This window comes from Wasmannia auropunctata, unplaced genomic scaffold (genome assembly GCF_000956235.1).
Source record: "Wasmannia auropunctata unplaced genomic scaffold, wasmannia.A_1.0 LD334209.1, whole genome shotgun sequence".
NCBI classification, from domain to species: Eukaryota; Metazoa; Arthropoda; class Insecta; order Hymenoptera; family Formicidae; genus Wasmannia; species Wasmannia auropunctata.
In genome coordinates, this window is record NW_012028681.1 from 106,210 (window position 1) to 126,258 (window position 20,049).

General features: G+C 31.9%; 3 protein-coding genes across 4 annotated transcripts; 1 reads left to right on the top strand and 2 right to left on the bottom strand.

Moving 5' to 3' along the window:
- Positions 1–461: 461 nt before the first annotated feature.
- Positions 462–7,872, bottom strand: LOC105459090 (angiotensin-converting enzyme 2-like). The gene is made up of 13 exons (XM_011704786.1): positions 7,240–7,872; positions 4,602–4,823; positions 4,354–4,518; positions 4,197–4,278; positions 3,899–4,039; positions 3,615–3,797; positions 3,398–3,492; positions 3,156–3,307; positions 2,923–3,050; positions 2,565–2,811; positions 2,395–2,484; positions 2,208–2,315; positions 462–2,108 (listed from the first exon to the last, which is right to left on the bottom strand). Exons 2-13 carry the CDS (start codon positions 4,812–4,814, stop codon positions 1,511–1,513), a joined length of 2,202 nt encoding a protein of 733 aa, XP_011703088.1. The 5' UTR covers positions 4,815–4,823; positions 7,240–7,872; the 3' UTR covers positions 462–1,510.
- A 333-nt stretch (positions 7,873–8,205) lies between these two features.
- On the top strand, positions 8,206–19,869 carry LOC105459093 (the record flags this gene model as incomplete). The annotated part of the gene is made up of 25 exons (XM_011704794.1): positions 8,206–8,587; positions 9,444–10,021; positions 10,108–10,309; positions 10,449–10,673; positions 10,764–10,834; positions 13,842–14,071; positions 14,458–14,696; positions 14,776–14,877; positions 14,973–15,096; positions 15,225–15,379; positions 15,473–15,666; positions 15,741–16,201; positions 16,285–16,476; positions 16,585–17,003; positions 17,082–17,250; positions 17,387–17,482; positions 17,580–17,771; positions 17,849–17,979; positions 18,077–18,188; positions 18,271–18,511; positions 18,605–18,743; positions 18,821–18,972; positions 19,037–19,272; positions 19,348–19,643; positions 19,715–19,869. Coding segments are annotated over exons 2-25 (5,011 nt in total), but the record flags the coding sequence as incomplete, so codon positions are not given.
- Positions 11,647–13,427, bottom strand: LOC105459092 (PIH1 domain-containing protein 1-like). 2 transcript variants are annotated; one of them, XM_011704793.1, is made up of 7 exons: positions 13,186–13,427; positions 12,985–13,090; positions 12,733–12,915; positions 12,455–12,627; positions 12,119–12,343; positions 11,871–12,014; positions 11,647–11,797 (listed from the first exon to the last, which is right to left on the bottom strand). In XM_011704793.1, exons 1-7 carry the CDS (start codon positions 13,246–13,248, stop codon positions 11,768–11,770), a joined length of 924 nt encoding a protein of 307 aa, XP_011703095.1. In that variant the 5' UTR covers positions 13,249–13,427; the 3' UTR covers positions 11,647–11,767. The 2 variants fall into 2 exon arrangements, with proteins under 2 accessions (XP_011703095.1, XP_011703094.1); XM_011704792.1 differs by having other exon boundaries at positions 11,647–12,014.
- Positions 19,870–20,049: the final 180 nt, after the last annotated feature.

The following is a 20,049-nucleotide window of genomic DNA, read 5'->3' on the forward strand; positions in this document are numbered from 1 at the left end:
AACTGCGAACGCGCATGTCTCCGCGAAAAGGGGATGATCCCTCCTTTCCACCCCCCGAGATTCTCTTCCTTCGTGCGTCCTACGAACGTGAAGACGGTCGCTCATTCAGAATTAATAAACCAGATTTTCTTGTACTTGTATTTGGCAATAGAATTGATTTAATTGCGAATGTCGGATATCAAGCATCCGACCGATTGAAAGAAATTAACGAGAAAAATGCTGATGTTTCGAATCGAGACGTCATTGAATAAATATTAAGTTTAATAAAAAATAACTTTATTATATTATCGAGATTTCCTTTCTCTTTGACAACTAACTTGAGTGAGTAATTTATTTTGCTTCAGATCAGTTACATTTGAGCTGTTAAAACCGTTATTGTTTTCTGATAAATGTATAATTGTATATTAAGAAAATTGAGAAAAGATTTATCTAACATAAAGTAGAGAAAAAAAATACTATTATTTTAATTTGATGATGAAATATTTATTTAATAGATGTTTCACGCTGTACTCCTACTAATCTTACAGTTTCAATTATATGTACAATTTTAAGAAATTATCAGCGAAACTATGCGATTTCTTTGGCACAATCGCATTAATTATAGGATCATTTTTCAACTATGAAATATTTTTGTTCTCTTGAACAAATGTGTACAAGAGACAGATATACAAGATACCTTTATATAAAAAAATATAAATTTTTTACACGATGATATGTAACGGCGCACAAGCACAATCCTTGAAGACAATACTAAATATTTATAGAAAAATAGTCTACTTACGCTAAGTACGAAGTATTAAACATAATGATTATCATTATGTATAAGCTCTATATCCTTAATTACCTATATTTTCTTTTTTCAAATGTCTCTTTGTAACTATCGACTTTGTACAACACATACAATTCTCTCAACTATGCTATAATCATAATATGACAGGAGCAATAAACTAGTCATTGAGGTATAGATTTGGCATTACAATTCAGGAAACATACATATATGTATATGTATGTATGTATGTATGTATAATAATATTCTGTATATACATATTGAAGTTTATTATACGATAGGTATGTAAAAATCGCAAACGCATTTCATTCGTTTAGGATCCTTTGTGCTCGATATTATTCATACAAATTGTGGTAATTACCCTAGAATGATAGGATAATTGGTAAATCGAGAGATATATCTAGTATCAAGATTCGTAACATCAGAGGAGCAGCTAAAAGCTTATTCCTAGATAAGATTTGGAGGTAGAGATACAAGGCAAACGTGATTGAGCTGGTTGATCGTTAGTGATGTCCAAAAAAAAAAAACAAGATTAAAAAAAATACATGTATCATACAAGGAACATTGCTAAGGAATGCATGTCGAATACTCCAAAGAGCAATTAGCAAATAACTCCCTTAATGAGAGGCATTATTGCGATAATAAGTTATATGTATGTTCCAATTCTACTAACGCCTAAATGCGAGAAATAAATATGTTAATTAGTAACAAAAATTTATAATGCTAAACGTACCGTCTATTTTTTGGCGTTTTACGACATCTTCGTCTTCCGAAAATCGCAATGATACAGATGACTACTATCGCAATGAGAATTGCGCTTATGGCCCATACCGCTTTACTAGTACTAATCTTTGGTGTGCCATTTTCTGTGTCGTTCAAAATATCAGGCACCGATGACGATGATTTGTTGACAGAGTCTTGAGTTGATGAGTCGAACCCAGAATTTTTCGGCTTATCTTCCACATATATGGACGATTCAGATTCTAAAGATTTTTCTACTTCGGATTGCATATTTTTCGCGCCACTTATTGTCTTTTTGTATGATGTCGCTTTCGTTGTTTTCCTGCGTGTAGTAGTAGTGGTAGTCGGGGGCGTCGTAGTCGGTGTGTTGATCTCTCGCAAAGTATATTTCTCCAATTCTTCAAGTTCTTTATCCGCTGTCGCTCCAGATTTATATTCGAAAATTTCCTCATGTTCTTCAATAAATTCTTCTAGCGGTGAAAAAAATTGAACAAGCGCATCCGCAGATATATCGTCTATATCAACGAATTTATTCAGGACATCCTGCCATTCACCGGCTCCGCTATGTTGAATCATTTTTCTAGGTATAGACATAGAAAAGTTAATAAAGATTAGTTGAGAAAATGGCATGCGCATAAATGCATTCAAAACGTTGTTATTTTTTGTTATACCAACTTACATTATATTACCATTCATCAATTTTCCCTCAATATTATTGTATCTGACTTCGGTCGAATCCATGTTATATTCATACAATTGAAAAGCTAACATTGTGCCAAGAATTTTGCTGCATTGATAGAATATTTTTCATTATTGCTGTGATAAATAGATAAAATAATTATATGTTTCTAGTTAGTTATACTTACGGAAGATATGGTTTATTTCTAATAATATGATTGTCATCCATAAAGGTAGGATTATCCATTTCAATGGAAGAGACACCTTCATACTCTTGCCTGGCATACAATTAAAACTTTAGATATTACAGTTATATAAACTATGTATCAGCTTTTAATAAATTTTATGATGCATATACCTGTACTTCCACCAAGTTGCTATCAAATCTGTCGGATCTGTGATATTTTCTTGAATTGCGGTTATTCTCCATAAATCGGCAGAATAATAATATGCTAATCGTGGAAGTACGTATAGAGCAGTTATCATTAAAGATGCAATCATTTGTTCCTCAGTATCCTTAGTACTGTTCATTAATTGAGTCTGATTGAGCCATGCAGGACTTGCCGATAGTATCCCAAATAATGTCGATATACTTTCTTCTAATCCTGTAAAGCCAAATATCTTTAATGTCGAGCTATTTTGCAGACAATTGACGTGTGTGTGTGTGTGTGTGTGTGTGTGTGTGTGTGTGTTCAATAAATCCAATATTTCCTTACCCGAATATCTGTTAACTGTATCGAGAACTGGAGTGTTTTCTACAGTCATTTGATTAAATAGTACTGCTCCAACATCTTGATGTGCTGTCAAGAAATTGCTTATTGTGGCTTTGGAACAGGTAGAAACTCTAAAATAATATCCCACGTTAGCAAAATGCTATTAAATTATGAGAATTATAAATAATACTAAGTAGATTATAAGCGTGTAAAACTGTAGCTTTTGATATACACACCTCATTGTGCCATCTCGACAAAAATTTAACAATCTGGATGGGCACTGCTGATTAAACTCGCTCTTATCCCAAAATTCCGCTTGCGGAACTTGTTTCAACAGTAATGAACCCAAACTGGATGCAGTCTTGTACAGAGATTTTCCTACGTATTTCTATATAATTTATCAGACAATTTCAAATGTTATTACAAAAATGTGATTATAATATGTAAGCTTAACATGGTATGAAACAGCAATCTCTACCTTTCTCCAGAGATTTTTTTTGACATCATAAATTGACTCTGAGTAGGGTAACGCGTCTGACGATATATCCGTCCAATCGAATCCTTGTAAGCTACCTTTCGAATGAAACCATACAAATTCAAATTACAGTATAGAATACAAAAATAAGTTACAAAAATTATTCAAATGATCAATTGCTTGCTGTTTTTATATTGCGTACACTATTGTGTTGTCTTACCGAGTAAATAAGCCGGGAGCGTATCATTTATAGTAATATTATACTTTCGAGCCAAGTTTGAACCGATAAATTTTACAATTTTCTTGTAAAGATTATTAATCCGACTCCATTCACCGTTTATTTTGTCATATCCGCCAGAGTATCCCGATAGCATTTCCCAATATTCCTTAACGTTTTCGACATCTATAATTGAATATTTAAATATTATGCTCATTCAAAATTTAATATGCATTTATAATTTTACATACAAATTATCTATGTTATATGTCTTCATTTGTACTAACCATTTTGTTTTGCAGCTTCAGCAATGAGTAGCAAATTGTTTGAATAATTTGTCACTAATGGTATAAATTGGCGATACCAAGTATTCCAAGCAGTTTGCTTATCTTCTAGTTTTCCACTATGAGAGAGTAAATATTCTACACCTAAAATCATACGCAATAATAATTAACAATTGTATCATACAGTTTTCAAATTGATGTATTGAATCTTTATCAATACAATATAGGATGTTTGTTAATGATTATTCTTAATTTTTATAAATAATATATTTTATATATTATTAATACAATAAAACTATACCTTCCCGTGAATAGTTCTGCGATTTATTGATGTGACTGATAATTGATCGCTGCAATTCCACAATACCAGCGAAATGTATAAACTGTAAGTTATAAAATAATTTGAATAAGTCCGAAAATATTATAAATTGTAACATAAAGACAAAAAAGCCTCTTACCGCCTTCCAATCTTCGTCTTTTAGTAATGTGTCGCCAGGTTTCTCAATCACGTCATATTTATATTTAAGAGATGGTTCTAGCTGTTCTTTTGTATTTTTTATTTTATTAACTATTTCGTTTTTTCGTGTTTTTGTAAATTCTGTATAATTATATTGCTGTATCTCCTAAAATATAACGAGACAAATTAATTTATAACTTATTAAGCAAGTAAGTTATTATTAAGCAACAATTTAAATAATATATTTACCCATGTTGACAATGTTTTATTGGAAGGTGACGCGATAAATGACCATTGAACATTGGCAATGTTGTAACATGCATCTTCGTACTCTAATTCGATCAATTCGAAGTAAGCTTTGAAGGAAGCTTCAGTTTCGTCCTCCAAGAGAGTTTCCTTGTGTGGAGCAGTGGTTACATAGACAATAAGATTAAAAGCGACCCAACTCCATTTCGATAACATCTCTTTGGTCTGTAAATCGAACATTTACGTTTTTATTTGATATCCTAAATTCTCAATTCTATTGAGTATAACAGAAGTTGTAGCAGAAACGCCTAATGCAAGAATTGCTGACTTGTTGACTAAAAGTATTACTAACATTCAGTATAATAAATCACATATATATGTTAAAATTATGCGCCTGTATATATCAAGAAAGTTAACTTTTAAGATTTACTTCAGATGATTGAAATGCATTCTATTATCGATTCGAGAACGATGCATTCACGATTTAAAGACTTATAAGCACAAAGTATATCAGGTATACTGTAATATCATTACTAAACATTACGCGACAAACGAGTTAGTCATGCTGTACTGCTATTGGTCACGATCACTCATTCGATACGCGTAAGTTTTATAAATGATTGAAGATTATAATTTCTTAATTAATTAATTTTTTTTTTTCTTTTTAAAGAAAAAAATCAATCATTAAACGAAGGAAATCTATTCGAACAGAGAATGGTGAATGGTATACGTTTGAATAAATTACATAATTCAAAATTGATAACTGGAAAACTCTAATGTCATAGATTTGATTTATATTAAATAGTATTACAACAATAAACATCGAGAGAGATAAATTAGTGATGAATCAGATGATTGATTCGAGAATCCATTAGCTTACAATGAAAATAAGCTAATCTTTGCGTAGAAAGAAATAAAAAGATAGATAATAGATTACAAGGATGTTTTCATTATTTCTATGTTAAAGTGATAGAAATCTATTTAACATTATTATACAACAAAAGATTTATTTAAAATTATTATACGACGAGTTGCTTGAACACTGCTAATAGATGTAACAAGATATTTCATAATATACTAATTTGTCATTGCGGTACACCAGAATAAATGCTGATTCTTGACATCAAGTTTGCGGTATATAGAACGTACGCAATGAATGTAATAATCTCTTGCGAAGTTTTGAAAAGTGCAAGTGGGAAAACTCAATGGAAGAAATTGGTCATTATACTTTAATACTTTTAAAACAAACAGAAACTCTCTAAAAATAATATTCCAGTTTAGTATAATATGCTGTTAAATTGTAAGAAACTATGTAATGACACTGGGAAAAATAAAAGTTTTGTAAATATTTTGAAAAATTGACGGAAACGATAGAATTTGGATACGCGATTCAGATACTCTTCGTTGAGTCAAAGCGAGAAGTCGGAGCGAGAAGCTTATACATAATGCAGAAAGTTGTGTGATTGAGCCGAGATTAAACGAGACGGACAAATCCCTTGAATGTGATTTAAAGAGAGATAGCGCGAAATTTATCACATATCGTACGCGCATGCTTGATTCGTCATACTGACTGTGAGATATATATTTTTATCTTGGCGCGCTCTCTCGCAGGGATAATAGTAACGCGATGCAGTCCAAGAATCACCCGCTTCAGTCGATCGCGAGAGAACATGTTCGATCGAACGCAACGACGATTTTTCGTCTAGCTCGTACTCGGGATGTGGACATTCTCGTCTGTACGAAATGAAATGAAATCGATCACGCATGCTAAAGAGAACGAAAAGAAACCGGTTTCTGCGCGGCTAACGCGAAAATACAAAAAGACATATATCTACGTAAAGATGTCTAAACATCTTGTAGCATTCTTTTCTGAAAAATGTTGCGAATGACCTTTTGGCATGCGCTAATTCTTTTTTTAAATAATTCAAAAGCATGAAAAAACTTCCTTTCTGTGTCTCTCTCTCTCTCTCTCTCTCTCTCTCTTCTTGTTTTGTAATTATATCTCTGAGAAAAACATATACCAACAATTATATAAATAAGGAAATAAAGCAATTTCCAAACAGTTTCCACGTGCTCATCTCGTTTCTATAAACAAGACGATTTAATAACCGTCTTCCTGTTTTGTTGGCGAACTTAAATTTTCCATTTATATGTATATAGTTACTTAGTTATAGCCAAATACCAAACCAAAATAACTTTCTCACGTTTAATCGCGGTAGTCCTCGTCGCATTATGACGAATCAATCACTGTCTTTAAAATATTTCGTAACGTAAACATTTTTCAAGGATAATTTCCGAAAAAAAAAGCGACGTTCAATGTAAACAGACAAGGTGATTATTTACTCCCAAGCATGGCGTAACACAATTCTTTAATGAATGCAAATACAATTCAACAGCTACGCGTGGAATATTCAATTGTTTGATCAAATTTATAGAAAAATATGACCTTATAAAGGAAAGAAAAACTTAAATATCAGATACATTCATTTAATGTAGACCTAGCTGTAATATAATCGTATTTATTTGCGCACTTTTCGCGGTTAAAATAAAACTAGATAGTCCGTATTGAGATTTCAACGGGGCAAGAATGAGAAAATGTAGAAAATGCAAATAGATAAAATAGACCAAGTGTATTAAATACCTTTTACAGTCGAGCGTCGTTGCGCTCGATTCACGCGTTTTAGCTCGCTCACTCGGAGATGCTCGAACACGACAAAGAGAATAGACCGAGCGCGTTTGACACGCGGGATTGTCAGGGATTGTCTCACGGTGGTCAAAGTACGTTGAGCGATTAGTCAAGGAGGGTCCACTGATCGACGGACTCGCGGCGCTTGGCACTTAATAGGCCGGTGATGTGTGCCCGGTGCCGCGTTATCGAGATATGTCCGTGCTCCAATGACTATGGCGTCGTGCGACGTACGGCACGACCCGCACGGCCGTCGTGTAACTGACTAACTGACTGACTGACTGACTGCCAAAAGCCCAAGAGTACCAAGTGCGGCCGCGATCGATCGAAATTCCTTCGCATCACGCCACTATTTCCAACGTCAGTGCATGACGATGACGAAGCGTATCTTGCGGCTCGCGCCAGTCCTCGTCCGCGCCCGTCGCCCGCCCCGGTAGATTCGCGATTCGCCGTCGCGTGCTGTCGCGTGCGTGCACACGTATAATGATACGTATCCTCCGCGTCTGCCTCAGGCCTCTGCCTCTGCCTGGCGGCCCTGGCGCCTGCCTATGCTTTATACTCTCTCTGCTCTCTCTATAGCGGCCTATACCTAGTGTCTGTCTGCGTTAGGTTACTTTTATACCCAGGTAACCAAGCCAGCGGGAGAATAAATTCAATAAATCTCCGTTAAAATGTGGTTCGAGTCTCCGCTAAGTAAAGTTCGAGTTGGTTCGAGTCTCCGCTAAGTGAGGTTAATTGAGCCTGCTTTTCTCAATAAAATATACCCACACAGCACATATACATATGAATTTAGTGGAGACTCAAACCCCACTTAGCGGAGACTCGAACCCCATTTAGCGAAGATTCGAACCTCAGTGGGGTTTGAGTCTCCGCTAAATTCATATTTTACTCAGTAGGAGCAGGCTCAAAAACCCCACTTAGCGGAGACTCGAACCCGAATTTTAGCGGTATAACGATAACCTATCAATCGCTATATGTTTATCGCGCTGTCAGTAATATAATATAAAAGCGACTGAACCGGTCTGTTTTTTTTTCCGGCGTTGTTGATCTTTTATTTTTTCAATTCTTATATAATAGTCATAGCGACGTGAGTGCAGTTTTGCGAGTGTCCTTGTTGTGACTTAATTAAACATGAACAACATATATACAATAATTTCGAAGGCAAAAAATCGTAGCAATTCCCTGATCAACTTAGCTGATTTTTTTACATCGTAGCTACATAAATTAATTTCCGCCGCGCGACGGTTACTTGCAAAATAAGGATTGATTATTCATGAATATACTGGATGACAGATACTTTTTGGTAAGTTTGGAAATAATTAATGGCCGTGAGTTGCCGCGAGTGTTTGTTTCTTCATCAATTGGAATTATTATATCGCATTTTAGAGTACAATGTAAAAATCGATTATTGAGCGATTACATCTATATATAATTGTACAATTTTTTAATCACAAATTATACCGCGAGAATTATAATCATCAAAGATCGATAATATATATTTTTTATTCTATAATTTCCTTTAGAAAAATTATAAAATTTGAGGAATTAAATTTAAGGCATTTTTCAGAAATCTTCATAAATCTAAAATATGAAAAATTCTTAAATATTATATAATTCTTAGGATCCGAGATGTGAGAATTTTTTTCATTATGAGTAATCTAACCTCTAACCTATAAATCTCATTTAGTCATTTCAAGTGCCGGTATATTATTATAAACATAAGCGATGCTTACATCTGATGTTGAATATTCTGTAACACTGTTATTACTATATAAATACATTTCGTTGAATCATATATGAGAGTTAATATCAATCAAAATGTTAATTACCGCGCATGCTTCTATGTATCACAGATATCGCACATTCGGTCGATACAATAGATCTTACTTAACCTTAAAATATGTCGCTTTTATATAGCGCAATTGTATAGCTTTTTTTTAATAGTGGCGGCGATATTTTTTATTGTCACTTTATTATCCTTATTCTCCGTGTTACGGCATAAACGCAGTGAAAATTTTATAAGATTACAATTGGTGAGAGAAAGTGACTAATTCTCATTTTTATTGAACAAAACTTGTTTTTATCAGTTAATCACTTGAATTACGTTGCGTGAAGTTATTACATCATACTTAAGGCCATTAACATTATTATTTATGCAGATCATTCGGCGGGATGTTCGTGGCCATGGGAGAGCTATATTAACAATTCTCTAAAAAGAAAAAACAATTTAAAATTTAATCAACTAATTCCAATAAGATAATGATACGGAAATTAACGAAAATGATAAATTACTTAAAGGACCCTCAATTAGTCGCATCGATTCAACAATTTTTTGGGGTCAAAATATATTATAATTCCTATAAAAAAACATTCCGAGAGGAGGAGAAAAACGTTTATACAAAATTTGATGATAATGAAGAAAATTATGTTTTAACTTGCCACAGTAAAAGCATAAATGGCTGTGATGCAAGCAAGCAATTGAAAACACGCACAAAGCAAATGAATCCTTTGGAACAGAGAACCAATGAGCGAACAAACGAGCACAAAGAAACTTTGATAATTTCAAATAATCCAAATTATACAATCACTAATCCATTTTGGTATTACACATTTGTGTTTGGAACCGAATTAGGAGATGAGATCTTCTATTCAACTTTTATACCTTTCTTGTTCTGGAATATCGATGGAGCTATTGGCCAAAGAGTAGTCTTAGTATGGGCCACTATTATGACCATTGGTATAATGAATTGATAATCAAAAATAAGTACAATATGTGTGGACACATAATTTTAGTGTGACTTATCTTTAAATTTGTATTTTCAGGGCAGATATTGAAAGATATAATATGTTGGCCTAGACCAGCGTGTCCTCCGGCAGTTAGATTACAAAATAAATGGTCACAGGAATACGGAATGCCATCCACTCATGCCATGGTCGGTTTAACTTTGCCATTTAGTGTAGTATTATTTACAATGAATAAATATATTTATCCATTTTCTATCGGCTGTATTATGGCATTTCTTTGGTAAGTGATATATATATTGTAACTGGTTCATTATTAATTGCTCTGTATTACAATATATATTTGCTTGTGTTTATACTCTTTGTATAAACACAAGCACGTAAAATTATTGAACTCGGTAACACACGCAAGATTTTTCTAGGTGTGTACTTGTCAGTATGAGCAGATTGTACCTAGGTATGCATACTGTACTAGATGTTTTGGCCGGCTTAGTATTAGCGATTGCGTTAATGATTCCGCTGGTACCCTTGGTGGATCTAACAAATTCTTATGTCGTCACGAATTTTTGGCTCGTAGCAATGCTGATCGCAATCAGTATTGCCACTATTGTATACTATCCATCCAGTTACAAGTGGACACCTACTAGGTAGTTAAAGCTAAATTGTTGAATATCACACACACGTACACAATTCAATTTTCAAACCTTGTACGTCTATGATTCTTAATTTTATTTCAGAAGCGACACTGCCATGGTCGTATCAGTCACAGCAGGAATTCACGTAGGAGCATGGCTCAATTATTGTACAGGTATATTAAGGGCATCGCAATCTTTATCGCCACTTCATATCGTTTGGCCAACGTATTCTATGCTTGGCCGTCTAATTATTAGAACTGCACTTGGCTTTTCTGGCATTATCGCAACAAAAGTCTTGTGCAAATTTTTAATTTATATTACGATATGTGGCATATTACAAATTAATTGGAGGGAACTTATGAAGTGTCAAGATTATAATGGTAATCAAAATAAGGTGTTCGTCGATCTAGTCTACAAATATACATATTGTTTCATGATAGGTATAAATACGGTGTATCTGTTGCCCCAAGTTTTTAGCATGATAGGTGTCGATCGACCAGCATTTTACACGGAAATGTGAGAAATTTAGCATACAATTTGTTGTTCAATTTATATTACTCTGTGAAATATATTTTATATCTTGTTTGTTTATTAAGCTTTTATAATTCCAGAAAGAAATAATTTATTTTCAGTTTTTCAGACATATTCTTAAAATAAATGTGTATACAGAGTGTCCCGAAATTCGCGAATCAAAATATGGCAAAAGTCTTCGAAAAATTAAGTAAAAAAGTTATTTGTAAATTTTTATTTTAAGCAGTAGTTTTTGAGATGTAAGTTTTAATTTGGCCAATTATAGATTACGCACGTAAGGTGCGCGACATAACTCAAAAACTACAGTTTAAAATAAAATTTATAAATAACTTTTTTATTTAATTTTTCAAAGATTTTCTTGCTATATTTTGATTCGCAAATTTTGGGACACCCTGTATTTCCGATATGAAACTTATATTTCTTAAAAATTAGAAATCAAATGCATATCTAGAAGTGCGAAGCAAAATGAAACTCATATCTTACATTAGTTTAATACAGTGAAATTACATTCTACAACAAAATTTCTTCTAAGATGGGAAACATAATAAGCAGATTTTTTAATATTCATTTTATTTTTATTTGGTTAATATATCTATTCGTAATACCTAAAAAATAAAAAAAATATATACAATATAGGTATGTAATCTAATATATAAAAAAAAGTATAGAAATTCTCACCCCAATATTGTAATCCAGAAAAGCTTGTGCATTATCTGCTCTGAGTGTATACGGAAGTAAAACATCATATGAATAACAAGCTTTCTCATCTGTGACATTTATGCGATCGGAGTTGATCAATACTACTATATCTTCGACTGAAACCTGCAAGTGATAATCTATATTATACATTTATCTTATCTGACTGAATATCATTACGAGAGTCTGTAGAATAAATTTAATCCATTTAATAATTGTGTTTGACTAACGCTTTTTGGCATATCAAATAAAGCGATTAAACGCTCAATTGGGCCTTTTGCTGGTTCTCTTAAAATAACATAACCCGCTTTTGTCGTACTGCTATCTCGTAGATTAGTCTTGCTGTCGATAGGCTTCCTAGAAGGCAAAATTTCCTCGATCAATGACGATTTTTGAGCTTGTGGCTTTCTGACTTTACGATTTTCTATGTTGTGCTGCTGAAGTTTTCCCATCACCTAGAATGATATACATTACAATTACAGATATCATTACATTGAAAAGTTTGAACGATATATAATGATATATAAAAATGCTTCTTTTATTTTTTTATACATATATACACCTACTGTACGATTTTTAAGAATAACATAATTTTCTATATCAATCTCTTTGTCAAATTTATTCGCCACTCCATTCAATATAACTATTATTGTAAATGCCATGAAATGATCCTTTTCTCGACATTTTCTAAGGTAAGCTGTATTCATCATGACATCATATGTTGCACTAGGTTTACCAGCTATAAAGAAAATCAATATTTCGTAATTAACAACTGCAACACAGACAGTACAGTACATAATTGTTACTTTAATATGAATGAGTCAAAAAATTTTCATTAAATTACATTTATCAGTTTCCATTCTTTCACAACCAATACTCAGTGGTATGGCATAATCAGGTACATCATCGTTTAGAAGTTGAAGTAGTTTAGTATCAGATATATCTTCTGGCGGTGGAATTTTATCGGATGTGCATATGTTCACAAAAATCTTTTCTCCGTTAACTGTTTTGGTTTTCACACAGATACCTACAATTATAACAATATAAAGTAGGCTGTTATCTATAACAAGCAAAACACGCAAAATATTCTACAGACCAGGAGTAGGTTGAACAAGTATTGTTGGTGTTGTTGGCATTGTTTGTGTCGAATCTAATTTTTTCATCAACTTATCTATCGGATTTAAAGTATCCTTATCTTCATCCTGTTAGAAATTATTCAACATTTTTGTCATTACTCATATATATACATCAATAATACGATGCATACGTATTATTGACGTATTTACTATATACTTACAAGTAATAATAAATTTTTAGTCCTAATAGAGTCGTCGACTTCAAGGAAAGTGGTATCGCCCATAATTGCGACGAAACCAGTTTAATTAAAATATAAAATATATCGAGATTCGTTTTTCTCTGAGCAGTTTCGATGATGTTCAAATGTGCATCTAGATAACCTCTTTGACAAAATGTAAACATTACGACACGTGCGCCACATACGCCATATATAGCATCATATGCACTAAGGCAGAGAGAAGCATGATGACTTTGTTTTCGTAGCTAGTGTAGGTACATACAATGTGATGTTATAGATTTTACCAGAGCTGCTCTTATTGATTCCGAGAATATTCGAAACAGCTCGAAATTGTAAAAATGAAAGAAATCTCGAAGATCGACAATGTCAATCAATAAAACATTATTTGATAAGGAGGTTGTACTATTTAAAATTCCAAGAATTTTCCGAAATTTTTAAGAATTGCGATTTGTCAAGAATTTGTCGCGCGCGATTTCGAATCATGAAAATCAGGAATCTCAAAATTGATAGAGTATCAGGAAAATATAATTAACAAGAAGAGCAATTTGAAATTCCGATAAAAAAATTTTCGATTGAATATATTACGATTTGAAATCGATACATGACCGATCGCCGATCATTAAATCCGAATAATGCAGATAGAGGCGCTATCTGTGGAATGCAAGTTGCACTGACTCGTAAAAAGAACTTCCATCTTTCGCGGTCAAAAGTGGCCAAACAATCCAAGAAAATGGCTTCGTGGAGTAGAGTGCAGTCAGGCTTTGACATTGATGATGAGACTATTAATTTTGGGACACGGATAATCGCGGAAAACAACGGTTCTCTGTACGAGGCATGCACCGTGGCAACGATTCAATCGCTCGAAAAGGTACTTTCTGTTACATCAATCTATCAATTTCTAACGTGTCTCGTATGATCGAGTCGTATGACAGTTACACGATACTTTAACTTGAATTTTCCATTGATTTTTGCCTTGTTAAAAACGAAAAAAACGGGAAATTTGAGATGTTTTGCTAAAAAGACTAAGAAAATACTTATTAATATAGTTTTGTTTACAATATTTTAGTGGCTTTTTCATGTTTAAATCCGTGTCAAACACGCACGCGCTGGATTTGTATTATAAAAGCGCGCATTTTAAATTTGACATTTATTATAGATTTATTTAATTACTGTATAAATAATAATTGTGCTTATAGCTATTACAAATTATGGCGACGCATCATTCAAAAATCAGTATATGTCTTTTTTTTCAAGGTGGATCAACAGCCAAATGTTGTAGCATCTATTCAATATTCCAAGATTTGTGTAGCAATTGACAAGTCTATTACAATATTTAAAGATGAAACGTGCGATGAAATATTATGTAATATTAGCTTTCCCTCCATGATAGCTGGCTACTGCATTTCAAAGGACGGTGTTTTTTTAATTGTCATACTCACAACCAGGATTTTATACTGCTTGCATTTATCAGATGGAAAAATAATTTTCACCAAGTAAATATTTAATATTATACATTGTAAATGTATTGAAAATATAATTCTGATGCCTGCATAAATAATTTCCGAATTACAGAACAATGCCTGATAATGAAGGTGAAGTAATAGAGATATTTTTAAAAGAGCAAAGTGAGGAAACATTAATAATTCTTGTTACAAACACTGGAGCTATTTACAGGTATTACATTTACTTACGTTATATTCTGCCACATTTTACTATTTTTCATTGAATTGGTTTCATATGTGTAATTATTATTTTTTTAAATATTTTAGATTCTCGAAATTTTATCCTAAAGCTTTAGATATTGCATTTATCAGTAATGACAAAGTTACAGTTGCGAAATATATAGCAGATATTCAGTGCTCTCAATTGTTCAAAGGATTTACTTCTCCGGAGGTAATGTGTATTTTTTGAAGAAGAACTTATTAAAATATTTTGTGAATACATAATTTGCGTTTAAAACAAAGTTATATAAATATCGTGATTTTTGCTTTCTACATCAGTTCATAAAGAATATGTTACAGTTTCTTAATGCTACAGTAGACACATCATCAGAAGAACTATCGATAACTATGGTTGGAGCAAATTCGATATTTACTTGGCCTAATGAACACTATATGAATTTCCAAGATGTATTTTCTTTTGGATATAAAAAGATAAAGCCGTTGCATGGCAATAGGTGAATAAATTTTTACATTTTGTTAATATAAATTGATACTTTTGAGCTTATATTGCAAACTGCATAATATATAAAAGGGATTTTTTCTTTTAGTAAGATGCTATGTCTACGTACAGATAATATATTAAATATGATATGCGTGAATACATTTCTTACGTTGAAAATATGCGATGGCCCAGTATTTGATTTCAGCGTAATACAAAATGATGATCATTGTGAAATTTTATTTTTAACGCGTTCTGAAAACAATTATACAACATGTACATTACGTGTTATTTCTTATCCTGGTAAATATATTATTTTCATTCGTAAACAGATCGGTTTTTACAAATTAAACATGAGATACTTTGTTTCCTTTTAGATTTTGAACAGAAATTAGAAATCGACGTATCTACCAATACTTGTTTATTAAATGTTTTACACGCTTCTGATAATCTATTTTACATAGAAGGTATTACTACTGAGATTGGTACTATTGATACATTTAGAATAAAAACGATATTGGAAAGTATTCCTGAAATACGTTTAGCGAGACTATTAAGGAAGAGACAGTTTGATGCAGCAGAAGCTTTTGCAAAGAAACTAAATCTCTCAATGGAATCCGTTTATTGTTCTAAAGCAACATTACTCGTAGAACAGCTCAGTCCCTGGGCAAAATCTACTTCTAATTCAGTCAACGTAGATACATTAATAAATATTTTGGATAAAATACAAAATGTGCAATATGTGATTGAATGTTGTAGCAAAGCCCTCATTTCTGATTATATACAAATGAGACGGTTATATTCGTATGCTCGACAAAAAATAGTCGAAAATATTAAGGTATCTTATTATAGTAGTACTCTTAATCACTATATATTCAATGTTTCCACATTTAATTTATATTCAATTTGTATACTTTACAGATAAAAAATATAGATGATTCATTGAATACCAGTCTATCTGTAATAAATGACGCTCTATATAGACTTGAGACTTTCCAAATGATCCAAGATATCGAAGCAGATGGGTTATTGAACGATGACGCAAGTATGAAAGAATGGATACGATTTTCACAAGCAAATTTATTGGAAGAATGTATTTCTCGCTTAAACATGGTATTGTGTGATTATATTTATATAAATATATACATATATATCGCAGTGTAAAAAATTTCAAAAATTGCGTGTCAATATCGTACTTTATTATGTTTAATATTTATGTAGGGTCAACTAAAATCTGCTACATTAATTTGGACAAGACATCTTCCTGATCTTGTAAAACACATATCTATGCAGACTGTACAGAACATTTTTACCATCTTACCTGAAGATGTGGATCCATCGTGTTTATGGCCGTGGCTTATTCATTTTATACCAACGTTGTTATCCTTATTGCCTGATGCAATAAATGAGATTATATCTTGGAGTTTAAAAAAATTAAAATATCTTGAGATATCTCATCGTACAACGTGGCCAGAAATCGGTACAGAGTTTGCTAAAAAGTTTATAAAACTGCTCAAATTTGAAGATAATCAATCAGTGTACTTTCATCAAGAGTACAGATATCAGAACTCTCTACTGAAACAGTTTATGATTCTGTTTCAAGCTTTATCCGATATTCAACAATTGAAAATTGTTCACAGGTCAGTAATATTGTATAATTTTAAATTAGGTTACAACTCAGCTTTTATAAATTACTTACCCTTTAAATTATGTAACAGATTGAGAGTACCTCTTGACGTATACATTGATTCACCTGTAGAAGCGATTTATATGTTGTTGGATAAAATACATATTGATCAAATATCAAATTTTGCAAATACGTTCCTAAAACAATATATATTTAATAATAATTTGCAAAACGATACTGTCTTTTGCACATATATCCAGGTTTGTATAATATATTCTTGTTTCAAAGTTTTCACAAAGACAATTAAAGACGTAACACGTCGTTGCTTAAAATATTAAATTTTCGAAATAATATAATTATCATGTAAATAACAATGCAACATTTTTATATTTTTAGAAAACTATAGAAAATTCGTATAGTTGGTGGTTTAATGAAGAAGCTGCATGGGAGAAAAGAGTTGTTATTATAATAGATCTTATACACAACATAGAAGTAAATATCAGGGACATATTATTTACGACATTATAACTTTTGTAAAATATCTTTTTCATTTTTTTAACACAACGTTTTGTGTTACATGTTATACAAGAAACGACTGGAGCAAACTTTAATAGTTTTAAGAAAAGCGCCAGTGCCTTGGAGTTCAATTATAGCTAATCTAGCAGAAACAAGCATTAATTATGATCACAATTTATCTTTTAAAATTAAAATTGAATGTGATTACGTTCCAATAAAACTAATTTTAAAGAAATATGGATATGCGACAATTGGCGTAAATAATGTTGGTATAAGTTGTATCTTATCATCTATCGATATCTCTATACGTTGTTACACATTAATAAATTATTTATATTTTAGAAATTGATATCACGTATAATAAAAGAAAATTGCGATTCCATGATTAATGATATAGATGTGTTAACGAAAAACGATCAGCAATTAAGGCAAGATGCATTTTGTCGGTGCATAAATGCCCGATTGAAGGAAAAGTACGTTGTGAAAAATGTATTATTCGGAAGTTTGCATGATGGGAAAAGTCGTACAAATATAAAGCATCTATTTATCTACTGCAAATATCTGTTTTAGAAATCTTGAGAGAGCAATGGATATAATACATTATTTGGAAAATGATGCTGCCAGCGCTTTATATTGTTATGAAGGAATTATTAATTATATTGTTGCAGCTTTTTCTTTTCAAGTGATTACTTTTGATACAATATTAATTCACTAGAAATTATTTCTATAAATTATAATTAACTATATTTAATATTTGCTTTTAGAATGCAACGACATCCTTGATTTACTACATGGAAATATTGGGTTGCTTAGAGCTTAAAATATATAACTTGTTATCGCAATCAAATGTTTGCCCCTATCGTTGCAACAACAGTATCAAAATGATAAAAGATTTAAAGTCATTGTACGCACTGAAAAAATATTATGAGATTGATATTTCTTTGAAAGATTATCATTTGCAGAAGTCACTTGTGTTGCAAAACTATATCTCGAAATTACTTCCAAGTAAAATTTTTAATTTAATGTTTATAATTAAATGCAATATATACACGCTTGTTGAGAATTTGCTTACAGAACTTATTTATGATAATTTTATAGATATGAAGGAGGATGATTGGTCAATAATGCAGAGGATGGTTATTAAAGTTGCCGAATTGCTAGGATTAGAAAAGTCGTATGCAATTTTATCTATGTTAGAACAAATGAAAAACTTAAACGGACTAGAACAATTTGTTGAGTAAGTGTTTTACATATTTTACTCTTATAACTTTATACACATCTACAAGAATATTTATCTCTTCCGTATTCTCATAGTGATGATAAAGATGATTTAAATATGGTGTCTGAAAAATTTAAGAATATACATAAGATATGTTCATCAATATTACAACATGCTGCTGTAGACACCAATGCTGTAAAAGTTGTCAAAAACTTGAGCATTTTGACATTAAATACTTGTCAAGACGGTACGCATCAAAATTATATGATAACTTAAAATGGCAAAAATTATATCGCGAATTAATATTTCAGGTGATTTACAGTCAGCACTAATGCTTTACACTTGTATCAATACATGTCCAAGTTTTCCCACTCAAGATTGTTTTGATGTAGAACAGAGACCACCATCTAATTGGAAACTATATACAATTTATAAGGATCAAGCAATATCTTTGAATGAAAAGTTGTTGTTTCTGTTTAAAGATGCAATGTCTCTGCACTTATATTATTCAAATCAAATCAACACTAATAAAATCACAAATTGCGACGTATGTATTGCAAATTGTATAATATCATTTATAAAAGTACTTTGTGATATATCAGTGCGGTTTTATTATACGTAGGAACAAATGGACAAATTATTGATTAATTTTCTGGAAAATACAAGAAAGATACAACCTCAGCACAACGATTATTCTTTACTACAAATTTTCAAAACATTTTATTTCATGTACTATGGCACGTCTGTAAGAAACGAAGAGATATTAACAGAAATGAAATTTATATTATCAGAGCTTTTGATAAATTTATTGAAAAAGTTGTGCACTGGTCGATCGTTCGATTTGCAATGTGGACTATCGGCTCTCTTTATGTTATCTGAACAAGAGGCATGCAGTTGGCTTTCTACAGTTTCCGTATCGTAAGAAAATTAATCTATTTTTCGATAGTTAATATAAATAATGTGTAAGATGTAAAGATCTAAATTTACAGATTTCAAGCCGATTATATTCGGCATTGTACAATCTCAACTTTGGGATATGAATATTCGCGCTTGGGGCAAAATCGATTGACACAGCCGTTCGAGAGTTATAAGCTATTGCATATTTGGGCACAACGACTGTCACATTATTCAGTAACTTCTAAAGGTAATGCATTATTATCGATTCTATTTTTATATTACTAGTACATAACAGGCGCGCGCTGCGTATTGAATCCCATGCATTTTCCAATAACATTTATACCAATTTACATTTTAATTAAACAATTTTTAACAATTTTTGATAAAAAATAAATTTAGATCGGAAGAGCACACGTCTGAACTCCAG